At 39.4% G+C, this 12,524-nt stretch overlaps 1 protein-coding gene across 11 annotated transcripts in view; it reads left to right on the top strand.

The window, feature by feature from the left end:
• Positions 1 to 12,221, top strand: part of LOC107594819 (NHS-like protein 1) — a 56,399-nt gene extending 44,178 nt beyond the window's left edge. For 4 of the 11 annotated variants that reach the window (XM_016285021.1, XM_016285023.1, XM_016285024.1 and 1 more), the window contains 5 exons: positions 96 to 282; positions 960 to 1,076; positions 1,754 to 4,921; positions 7,028 to 7,151; positions 10,277 to 12,219. In XM_016285021.1, coding sequence (XP_016140507.1) covers positions 96 to 282; positions 960 to 1,076; positions 1,754 to 4,921; positions 7,028 to 7,151; positions 10,277 to 10,877 — 4,197 coding nt within the window. In that variant the 3' untranslated portion in view covers positions 10,878 to 12,219. Of the gene's footprint in view, positions 1 to 95; positions 283 to 959; positions 1,077 to 1,753; positions 4,922 to 7,027; positions 7,152 to 7,753; positions 8,960 to 10,276 lie in introns of those variants that run through there. The other 7 variants (XM_016285020.1, XM_016285019.1, XM_016285017.1 and 4 more) reach the window with 5 other exon arrangements.
• Positions 12,222 to 12,524: the final 303 nt, after the last annotated feature.

The raw sequence follows: 12,524 nt of genomic DNA, 5'->3' as shown, positions 1-12,524 counted from the left end.
CGAAATATCAGACAATGCCTATCACTGGGCATTGGCTAGGCTATCATTCACCGAAGCCTGACCTCATTAAATCAGCCTGTTTGTGTTGTGTCCAGGTTTCAGAGTCACCTAATGAAGAGGAGAAGCTTGTGTACTCGATGCCGCCTCAGACCCCTCTGCTGGAACATGACCCGGACATCCAGAGAAGCTGGACCAGCTGTCTACCTTTGCCCACTCCTGAGGAGAAGATGAGACTACAGGCCCAGTCGGTGGCCACTAATATCATTCCCATCAACATTACAGGTACATCCATTGTTAAATCATGAAATATCACTTGAAACTCAAAGTTTTTAGAGCAGTGGCCTTAACTTCTCTGTGGTTAATCACATATTTTTTTCACTAAACAGTTAATGTGGACAGTGGGTTAATAATAATTTCAGTGGGTTCCTCTAATTATTTCAGTTCTTTTCAGCTACAATTAGGGATGCAACAATATTAAAAACTCTGGCCAATAAGCCAATAATCATTTTCATGTTATAATTGTTATAATTTTCATGTTAAAATAAGTAAAATAGATATTAATTTCAGATCTGCTCAAAATTACATTTAATAGTGTTATTAAATTATTAGTGTGAGCATAAGATGATGACAAAGGTAATCTAAATGTAAAAATAGGGAAAATGAGCATGTACAATTAAATAGCCAATATTGACACAAATAATAATAATACATTTATTTTATATAGGGCCTTTAAAAGTGTGTGTGTATATATATATATATATATATATATATATATATATACCCAATATGGACAAAAACTGATAAATTAAAAGAAATCTGTCTGTATTATTTGTAGATATATCATGCATTGTGTTTGGTGATATTACGTGCATCCCTAACTGCAGTGTAGTGTTGTGCTCAGTCTTAGCATGAGGCATGCTATTAATAAGCAATGGTTTTCTGTGTTTTGACATCTTTAGGTGAGAACTTTGACCGTCAGGCCAGCTTCCGTCGCTCCGCAGCAAACACTGATACCATAATACGAAAACCCAAGAGGGTGCAAAGAAGAAAGACAATAACAGGAGTTACTGAACTAGGTATGATTCCTATTCATTGTTGCAGTCCTATACAGTACTTTGCACCCCTCTCAAACTATTTAAAGTTGTACTCAGTAATTTTTTAGCATTCAGTAATTAGAAGTTTTATACATGAAGGAATGAAGAGTACTTTAATTAAATAAATATACGTATATCCCCAAACCACAAATCTGTCCAGTCACATCAGTAGTCTAATAAAAGCTGTTTTATTTTACATTGAGTGTCACCTCCTAGGGCTGCCTTGACCCATTGTTGGATATTTTTGTTGGTGGAAATGCATTAATCTGACTGCTAATATAGCATTTGTGCAATGGCATTGGTAATTTAAAAAGTTTTCTTTTTCAGCATGATATTGCATTTAGGCCACTAGGTGTCGGTGTAGTCCAAGATGACTGCCATGTTAACGCAAAATAAAGATACAATTACTGAATGCATCTTTAATACATGAGGAGGCTGAAGTTAGATAATATATACTTTTAAATCTGAATTATTATTTAATTGATTTTAGTGAATTATTTATTTTACTGATTATTTTTTATATTTTACTATATTCTGTATATATTTTTAAATATATTTTAACTACAATTATTTTTGATAACTATAAAATCATTAGGAAAGACAATCAAGGGCAAACATACACCTTATATCTATAATTCCCATTCCTTATTGTCTTACAGCAAATGAAGAACAAGATGACAGTATTCACTCGATGTGTATGGCAGATCAGTACTCCACCCTCAGTCGAGCGAGCAGCGTAAACTCCACCCTGAGACGCTCAGACACCCGTGACTCCAGCTGCCAAACAGAAGAGTTGAAGATTGTTCCTCCCTCAGTACGCAGAATCAGAGCACAAAGAGGCCACGGAATTGCCGCCCAAATGGCCAGCGTCTCCTCCTCAAGCAGCATTTCCACCATGAGTGACTGTAATGGAATTAGCTACACTCAGTTTAATGACAGTGGTCAGAGCTTTCACAGTTTGCCACGACAAGGTTCTCACATTCAACATCAACACTGTGAACCAAAGTACAAGAGCTCCCCCTACAGGATGAATTATGGCTCTACAAGCTCCTTGTCCTACCAGTTTGACATGCAGCATGGTTCCTCATTGTCACTGCATATGCTGTCCGATTCCAGAAGCAGTACATTAAACAGCCCTAAGCTTGCTGAAAATCCAAATTACCAAGGTTCTGACCAAAATAATAGCCCAAGCTTGTTCAGTCTCAGTGGTGCACTACAGAACTCCATTCTTTACGGACACAAAAGGACAGAGGATAACCAGATGCAATCACCTCATTCCTCAGCCCAGTTGCTTAATACTGCTGATGCGTTGTTGTCAGCTGTCTCCTCCTGCTACGAATCCACAACCTCCCTCTGTACCGGGATTCATACAGAGACTGAGTCCCAGTGCAGCACACTTGATGGCAGAAACTGCAGCAGTCATAACTGTGTCCGCAGGGATTCCAACTTCTCGGAGAGCAGCAATCAAAGCTACAGCACTCTAACCACTGACCAGTGGACGTATGATGTATCTTCAAAGGACAATGTCACCTCAAGTTGCTCCTCACCTGTCAGCCATATATACAACAGTGAGGAACATTCTCCCAGCAAGACGGACTCAAGCTCATTGTTCTCTGTTGACAACGAAGGTTACTACACCTCCATGTGTCTGGACTCTTTAAAGTCACATAGTCATGGCTCCATCAATAAAGCAGGAGATGCAAAGCACAGTTTATATGAGTGCAAGGACCACCACAGTCAAGGGGATAATGCAAGTCTGCACAGCAACCGCTCCCTGACTCGCAACATTTCCCTGCGGAAAGCCAAGAAGCCCCCCCTCCCTCCAGCGAGGACTGATTCATTAAGGCGCAAACCTCAGAGGAAGCCTTATCAAAATGGCTCAATCCTTAGTGAGCAGTTGATCTGCAGCCTCCAACAGTCCTTAGAGCTTAACCTAAAAACTAATAGTGCATCTTGCTCTGAACAGGCACCCTGCAGTGGGTTTGAAGACCCTTGGGTACTTCGACCCAGAAGCCAGAGCACCACAAGTGCAGCAAGCAGAGGGATGTCTGCACCAGCTGCTTTTTGTCCGGTCACACCTACACACAGTGATTGCAGTAGTCAGCGCTCAGACTATGCAGAGTCGTGGGACTTCTACATGGATTACCAAGGTCCACGGTCTGACCAGGATCTCTCCTCCCAAATCACAAGATCTTATAGTGCTGAGGAGAATCAAGTAAACATGGTCAATGCATCCTACAACATTGGATTTCCATCGTCCCACTGCAACAGTAGTGGGATTCAGTCAAAACTGGCCTCATCACCTGACAAGGTTCGTCTGACATCACCATCAAGTGGTTATTCAAGTCAGTCCAACACTCCAACTGCAGGCACCCCAGTTACTTCTCTAATAAGAGCAAAATCTCCTGCAGGGAGGCCAAAACCAAAAGTGCCTGAAAGAAAGTCCTCCCTGCGGTCTTCTGTGTCATCCTCCTCTACATCCTTGTCCTCTAACACCTCAGATTCCATCAGAAACATACCGCTACCTCCACCTCTACCTGATATGACCATTACATCATGTGGATCAACCAGCCCCACTTACTGCTCTCCAACAGCAGCTATGGTAGACTCAACCTCACCTCTTCCTCTTCTACCTGACTTGGAAGAGAGACATAATTCACTTTCAGATTCATCCACAACATCTGAAAAGTGTGCCTGTATTGATTTCCCCCCTCCCCCACCAAAGGTTTTTGAATCTCTGTCAAGAAATGAAGGTACAAATAGTCCTCCACCTCCTTCACATCTTCCTCCCAAACCTTCACTGTTCATTCTATCTCCTCCTCCTCCACCTCTTCCATCATTACTTGAGATGAGTCTTCAGACAGCAGCCATTTTGAACACAGAGAGTTGTCTTACACCTAAGAAAGCTGTGGAAATTGAAAAAGCACTAAACATCAACCACACTGGAGAGCAAGAAAAGACTCAGAGACCAATAATTACTGCCCAAGCTCTTCAGATGGTGCAGCTACAACCTGTCAAGCTCAAACAAATAGAAGATATTTTTACAGCAGTCAGTTTTGATGATTTTGATGACCAAGCACACAACCATTTTGAAACAAACTCAGGAAAGTCCCTGGAAAGTGAGACTACAGTGCAAACAGTGAATACTATCTGTGTTAGTCAGTCCGAAAATGGCACGGATACATCTGAACATGAATATTTAGTGAACAAATTTATACAAGATTTTCCTGAGGCATCAACTGGTTCTTTACCTCCTGGCCCAGATGAACATGTCAGCAATACTGGGCAGAATGTTTCAGTGCAACTTTCTGAGACATCACCAGTTTTATCTTCCCATGAGCTTCTGCAATGCACAAACTCCTCAGCTTCTCCTCAAAGTTCTCAGCTGAAACAGAAGCCTCCTATATCACCTAAGAAGCCCAATCTTTCCCTTATTATACCACCCATCATGCACCTACCTGTCTCTAATGGACTCAAGCTTCAACAGGTTCATGATGCAGAAAAGACACTTGAGTCAGGGCAAATGAATGGCACAACCTTGACAAACACAGTTAATTTGCAAGCAATTTCTTTAGACTTTGAGGTGGAGGAGGAGAGTGACTCAGACTCTTCAACCCCTGTGGTCAAAAGCAGACTGTCTCTCAGCAGTGAGTTGTCATCAAGCAGTCTGCAAGAGCTGAAACTCTCTGATCTCATTCTTAATGAGCATGACCTCGGCCTGAGTGACAAAGACTTTGGACTCTGTGATGATAAAAGTACATCAGATGATGGTTCAAGCAGCAGCTCTGGATCCATCAGCTTTAAAGTCGATGAACATGAGGAAAATGGTAAGGGATTTTTTATTACCTGCCTAAAAGTGAGAAAGTTTCTGTGTATGGAGGATCACTCTAGTGTGCAGAATAAATGATTGTGACATTTGATGATGCATTCAAATTTACGATCAGCTTTACATCCATCTGCAAAGCTGCATTTTTTCCCCCATGAATTACTAAATTATGTTGTTTTTATTAGGTTATGGATCAGAAAGCACTCTGTATTTCCTAGCCTTAATGATCATTATCACTTTCCTTCTCCCAAAAAAGTTAAAAGTAAATTGGTTTAAAGGGGTCATATGATGTTGCTAAAAATATAATTTTTTTGTGTATTTGGTGTAATGAAATGTGTTTATGTGGTTTAAGGTTCAAAAAACACATTATTTTCCACATACTGTACATTATTGTTTCTCCTCTATGCCCTGCCTTTCTGAAACGCGTAGATTTTTACAAAGCTCATCGGTCTGAGAAGCGAGGTGTGCTCTGATTGGCCAGCTATCCAGTGCGTTGTGATTGGCCGAATACCTCAAGCGTGTGACGGAAATGTTACGCCCCTCACATACTGAGATGCCCTATCAGGCCGGAGCGTAACATAAAACCATGTCTGCATTTGCGATCGGAGAAATTACAAACAACAAGCGCTACTCTACACTGCCCAAAACTCGCGCTTGAATCATCAGTGGCAAATTCTTTAAATATAAAAAACGTACTTACAGTCTGTGAGTCAGAACAGCCAGAATTGTAGTCTACTCTCCCAGGATCAGGAAACAGTCCTCCATAAAATGTGCTGCACACATCTGAATATTTGGGTTGAAGTGTTCTGGAACAGTGTTGTAAATACAACTTAACCACTGATTTCTAGTCGTGTCCTCTTTTGGAAGGCCAAACAAAGTAGTTTCACTTTCACAACGAAACACAAGTAACACGGCGGCGGCCTAGAGTGAGCGGAGGCCGGCGTGTAACGCTGTGTTTCGTTGCGAAACTACTTTGTTTGGCCTTCCAAAAGAGGACACGACTAGAAATCAGTGGTTAAGTTGTATTTACAACACTGTTCCAGAACAGTTAAACCCAAATATTCAGATGTGTGCAGCACATTTTATGGAGGACTGTTTCCTGATCCTGGTAGAGTAGACTACAATGTTCTGTTCTGACTCACAGACTGTAAGTAAGTTTTTTTATATTTAAAGAATTTGCCACTGACGATTCAAATGCGAGTTTTGAGCAGTGTAGAGTAGCCCTTGATGGTTGTCATTTCTCCGATCACAAATGCAGACATGGTTTTATGTTTACGCGGTGTATATAATCGGCGTTATAATCCGTAATTATGTCCCCACTGGATGCAACAAATGCCTCGTTTATAATGGGTTTTAATGTTTTTGTCTCGTCGCTCCGGCCTGACAGGGCATCACAGTATGGTAGGGGCGTAACATTTCCGTCACGCTTGAGGTATTCGGCCAATCACAAATCACTGGATAGCTGGCCAATCAGAGCACACCTCCTTTTTCAGACCGATGAGCTTTGCAAAAATCGACGCGTTTCAGAAAGGCGGGGCATAGAGGAGAAACGATAATGTACAGTATGTGGAAAATAATGTTTTTTGAACCTTAAACCGCATAAACACATTTCATTACACCAAATACACAAAATCATGTTCTTTTTAGCAATATCATATGACCCCTTTAATATACTTCTATCAACACACCTCCAACCCTCCCATGCATCCCCCCTTGTGAGTGAAGGCAGTGGATGTTCTTCATTACCACCCACACAGGTCTTGTTTTACATGCTGCAGGATTGACTGCAACTCTATGATTCGTTTTATCTGTTACATAACTAGTTACCCTTGAATGAGCTAAGAAAGTTGAATGAGAGCCCTTGAGTGTGTGATGGTTAGCGGGTTTAAACTATAATATTCTCAAGTCGCTGCAGTGCTCACTAAAGTGCAGTTATTGCACAACAGCAGGACTACCAAAGTAGTGTGAATAATTTAAGGAGCAGAAAACGTCTGTTGCCACATGGGTTTTGTGCCTTTCTGATTTTCAGTCAGTGATTTTCAGGCTCAGTCTCCATTGTTTCTTCTCACTTTGAGAGGTAAGCTGAGTGTTTATGTGTGGGTTGTAGGTGCCGTGTTTGACTCGAGCACTGAAAGCGCATCTAGTGCTAACACTAACGGAGAGGCTGTGGAGGAGATGGTGACGCCTGTCCGTCCCCGTACTACAGAGGACCTCTTTGCTGCCATTCATAGGTAATGTGATGTTTTCATTTATTTAGTCAGTAAAGCCTGCATTATGCATAAGAAGTAAAAATGTTATTTGGATAAATATAAACATAAAAACTACTGTGCTTAAAAAGGCAATGCAGGTTAAAAGGTTTACAAGATCATAATATGTATGATCACAATGGATAATTTACTTTATGTGTATATATGAATATATATATATAATAAAAAAAAGCTTCAAACTGTTAGTTAGTTTCTCTTGCACAACTCAACATGAATGAAAGTTTTATACATTTGCATAAAAAGTATTATTGTATTATATTTGTATTGACCTGTATAAACACCGGACATAGTTTATTCAGGAAGTGTCAGAATATTTAATCCTCACTCATTCTGTTGTCCCAATTCATTTCAAGAAGATTAGTGAATAGATCATCAAAAAGAACTTTGTTTTTGTCTAATAAACAGGGTTGAGCAAACTTCCTGGTATTTTGGATGGTCTGGACAACGTTTATTATACCGACTTTTATGACAATATTTTAAACATTAAATTTTAATGTTATTAGAGTTGTATCATGTGTTCATGTGTTTGTGTTGAATCATTTGTCTAAATGTGTCGTCTGGAGCAGTCTACGTAGACAGAACATGAACATCCAATTACAGGTGGGGATTGGACTGGCAAGTAATCAAGTCATTGGCTGGTGTTGTCTCCCTGTAGTTTGGCTAGGGTCAGATTACACCCATAATCCAGTAGCTCCAGTAAGAATTGATTATCCTCTTTTTTGCCCTCTCTAATCCCCAAGCTCTGCTTCACAGTGTTTGTATTGTGGTGTCACACCTTTAGTTAGGTTAAAAGTTAAATGGACTGTGTATTTCAACCAACCTGAAAGTAAGCAAACACAGAGCTGGGAAGATTATTCTGGTATGGCTGCCATAGTGTTTTAGGACAGAACTAAAAAGCATATGATGCACTGTTATTCTTAGAAGTTTTGTCATTATTAATTTCTGTGAATCAAAGTTTAATGCCTAGAAAGAGCTAACATCCAAGTGCTCCGATTAAACAGTCTTAAGGGAACATGATGTCCTGAATCCTAAGGAAACATTGCGTGTTGTAGCCATTTAAGAAAGTGTATTTTTATTTTATATTACTTATGTTTAAATATTATTTGTTTGTGTTTTGTTTTGTTCAATTTGTTAATTAAGAAAGAAAATTGTGTACGTCATACAGACGGCAGTACGCCGGAAGAAAGGAAGTGGGTCAGACATAATTTTTTGACCACTTCATACGTTTTTGTTTGTAGAATCCCTTTTTTGGAACGAGTTTCGTTTGGTATAATCTGTATCTTAATTGTAATTAGTTTTTTGTTGGTCAATTATTTACATAAATAAACAAGAAGAAAGAATAAACGTTTCATGGAATGAAGTGCGTTCAAGCCTGCTACCATGCTTCTGCGGCCAAAACAAAGGCCAAGACAAGGCGATAGATGTGGAAGTATTTAAATGCAAAGTTATTTTTTAAGGGTATAGCAGAATACAAAAATGATTTATCATAACTCATACAAGATAATAAAAGCAATAAAGTAGTAGTATCTAGTTCTGTAGTATCTAGTAGACAGTAGTAGTATCTTTCTTTTTAATCTTTAAATATGAAATGCACAATTTCTATCATCTGAATTGTGAAAATGACTGTTTTCAAACAGGTCTCCCAAGTACTCCCTCTGTCTGCGATTGGATGAACATCTAATAGTTTCGCCCCCTAAACCTGTTTAAACTAGTGGTCGACCGATATTGTTTTTTTGACAGCTGATGCCGATATCTTGGAAAGCAGGGGGACCGATAGCCGATATAAAGCCGATATAATTTGTTTTTAATTTGAATGAATATTTAAGAAATTTGAAATCATTTGACAATGGATTAAAAAATAAATGTGTAAAATAAACATACTTATACTTTAGATGACAAAGTATTTTTTACAAATAAATAAATATTTAATAAAAATATAATTAAAAAGGAAGTAAACGCTGTAACCAACAGGGCACTCAGTATCCTGGGAAGTTTGTGGGCATTGGGAATCATATTTTTCAAATAAAGCCAGGGTAACACTCATTTTACATACAGCACACAGAGAAAATGACATGAATATGACAGTGGGCAAATGCATAAAGCGCAGCATAATTTGAAATCACGAGTTTAAAGTTTAAAGCATTTAGGTCACACGGACCGACCGTCACACAGAGAGCACGCGATCATGCTGGATAAAAATGCACACTTCACAAGATCTCTCAGCTGGATTCGACTAAGTTTACAAGGTTTGTGAAATTAAATGTTCATTAGTCATTCTAAGATTTGTTTAAATGATATACATGCATATTTGCTTAATGCTGACGGCAAATGAGAAAGTATTATAATGTTTGCCTTTCTATTACTAATAATATAAAAGCAATTGTTATATTAATTTTTTATACATTAATTCCTTTGTTTAACCGTTTTATCTGATTATTAGACAGACTTCTATCCGTATTAGATAGAACTGTTAACAACGACAGTAAACAAGAGGGAGAATGTGAGCACTGTGTGCTCAGGCGCTGCCGCTCTCAGCGCCGTCAAAATAAAAGACCCACCTCGAACACATCGGCCAAGCAGAAAAACTTATCGGCCAATGCCGATATTTGAAAAATGCCAAATATCGGCCGATATATCGGCCTTGGTGATATATCGGTCGACCACTAGTTTAAACCCACATTTGTCGAGCTATGCAAACCTACTTTTCTGTGCATAGTAAACTGGAGCAGGAAAAACTTATAATTATAACATCAAAAAATGTACACACTTCACATCTACCAAGACCTCATAGTGTCCTTGGCATTTAATGTTATCTGATAACATTCAAAACTGATAATCTTCAAACCTAAAATTCATTATAATGTTGAATCCCTTCTAAATCATTTTCCCCAACATTTTTATCTAAGTAGAGAGAGGCATCAGTTTACAGTCCTGTAACAAATGAGTCACACTTTCACTTATTTATAGATAAAAAATTATACACATGGAAATTTTACACTCAACAACATCAACAACATCAACAGCAAGACATGCAGTAACCATGCCAAAGGCTGACCTGAGAACCTGTCCTGCTGTCTGTTAATTCACAGGTCAAAGAGGAAGGTCCTGGGCCGTGGAGACTCTGAAGAGGAACGTTGCCGTAACGTCCTCCCTTCCCCACCTGTCACTCCAACAGGCTCTTGCCCCAGCCTAACTTCCTTGCCACGTCAGACTGGCTCCATTCAGCGCAACCTGCGGCGCTCATTCATGAGCAATGACAGTTTTAAAGCTTTGCTTCTCAAGAAGGGCAGCCGCTCAGAGTCCAGCTTCCGCATGTCAGCCGCTGAGATTCTCAAATGCACAGACCCTCGTTTTCAGAGGGCTAATTCAGAGCATGCACAATCTGATGGACTGTGCACCTCTCCAACAAGCAGCAGGAGAGCACATGAAGAGTGGGCACGTACGGAGGGAGCCTTGCCCTGTCTTACCGCTGGTCTAACAACCCTAAAATATGGGCGTTCACGCACACCACCTTCTGCAGCCAGCAGCCGGTACAACAGCCATAGCCGCATTCCCAGTGGGCCAATGACTGCCATCTGCGAAAAAGAGGGAGAGACAGTCGAGTCTACAGATTGCTGCATTAGCGCTGAGAGTCATTTTGCCCTGCCCATATCTTCCAGCAGCATGGTCTGTACTCAAGGCAGCACTTAGGGCTGTCAACTCAACCCTAACAGCTTGTAAAAGATAACTGTCCATTCAGTATGAAGAGCGCAGAGGTCTAAACTCTGGCTGGAAGGCCATGCTTGTGCTGGCCGATAGCATTCCCCAAAGAATAAGGGAGGCGAAGGAATGGGGGAAGTTTCTGTAATTCTGTAACCGTAGTTTTGCTCTTTTCCGTGAGTGAAAATATTAGTTTTCTCAAAAAATGTGATATTAACAGAGGGTTACTGGTTTTGATGAATCGAATGTTCTTAGCTCGCTGTATGCAGGTTAGGAGAATAAGGAAATGTACATTACCTTCTTGGTGGTAAGTTGAGGGATGAATGAATGGAAGCAGAACGTCACTGAGGGATTTTGTATTGAATGGTCCATGCTGATGTGTTTCTGCCTCTGTGACAATGGAAGCACCCAACCAAAGTGAGCACTTAAACTCTAAATTCACAGAACCCACATCCAGATCACATTCGTGGAAGAGGTGGTGTCAATTAAGTATTGGCACTGACTGTATGGTTACGGTGAAGTTGCTAAAGAATGAGTGTGGAGATGACATGGAGATTTTAAGTGCTTAGAGAGACTGATTTAAAATATGTATATTTTATGCACCTTTACATTTTTCATTTATTTTCAGTTGTGTCTAACAATATCTTGACAGAACGTTATTCAGTTAATGCAAGCCAATTTAAACTAACTAAAATAGATTTTATCTGTTTACAGTTAGACAATAATAATAGTTCTCTATACTTTAACAGTGTAAATAATCCAGCCTTTACAAAAAATAGTTACCAACCATCTGTTTCATTTATAGAAACTCAAAGTGTCTATTTAGGTCTCTTTATTCTTTAAAAGCTGAGAAATTTCTTGCATTTGTCTGTCTCACATTTGCCCAATATGTCAATTTGTACATTTTTATATTTCTTATTTACAAAGGGAGGTACCGTTTAGTCTGTTTACTAGTACTACGTGCACCTGAATGTTCTTCTTCCCATAGTACTGAACACCAGCAGAATGGTCGTAGAGAAATGGTAAAAGGCCATGTGAGATGCAAGTGCTTCTGTGAAAGAAATAAAATATGGCATTAATCATAAACAATCACTTGTTTTCTGTGAAATACCTGCATATTATTTCTGATCTACTTTATCAGAGCTTTATATTTACAGCAGAGACTACAGTATGACACACTCCATTGACGTAATAAAGGTTAATCACATCTGATTGCCATTAACCTTGCTGAGATTTAACTGAGATTTAAGTTCTTGCCTGGCCAAATATAGGACAATCTACATTCTGCTCCAGCACAAAAATGTCCACATTGCTGCAATGATGTTAATAGTTTACTGTGATGCTGTTTTTAATCATTAAACTACTGTATAACTACATAAAACCTGTGAAATTGCTATATGAATGGCCAGAGTATGAAACAGTGAGTTTTTTAATTGTAATTAGTTTTTTGTTGGTCAATTATTTACATAAATAAACAAGAAGAAAGAATAAACGTTTCATGGAATGAAGTGCGTTCAAGCCTGCTACCATGCTTCTGCGGCCAAAACAAAGGCCAAGACAAGGCGATAGATGTGGAAGTATTTAAATGCAAAGTTATTTTTTAAGGGTATAGCAGAATACAAAAATGATTTATCATAA

Source organism: Sinocyclocheilus grahami, unplaced genomic scaffold (assembly GCF_001515645.1).
Source record: "Sinocyclocheilus grahami isolate Dianchi unplaced genomic scaffold, SAMN03320097.WGS_v1.1 scaffold191.1, whole genome shotgun sequence".
Lineage (NCBI taxonomy): Eukaryota > Metazoa > Chordata > Actinopteri > Cypriniformes > Cyprinidae > Sinocyclocheilus > Sinocyclocheilus grahami.
The sequence above is the reverse complement of the archived record's forward strand: the minus strand, read 5'-3'. Positions and strand labels throughout refer to the sequence as shown.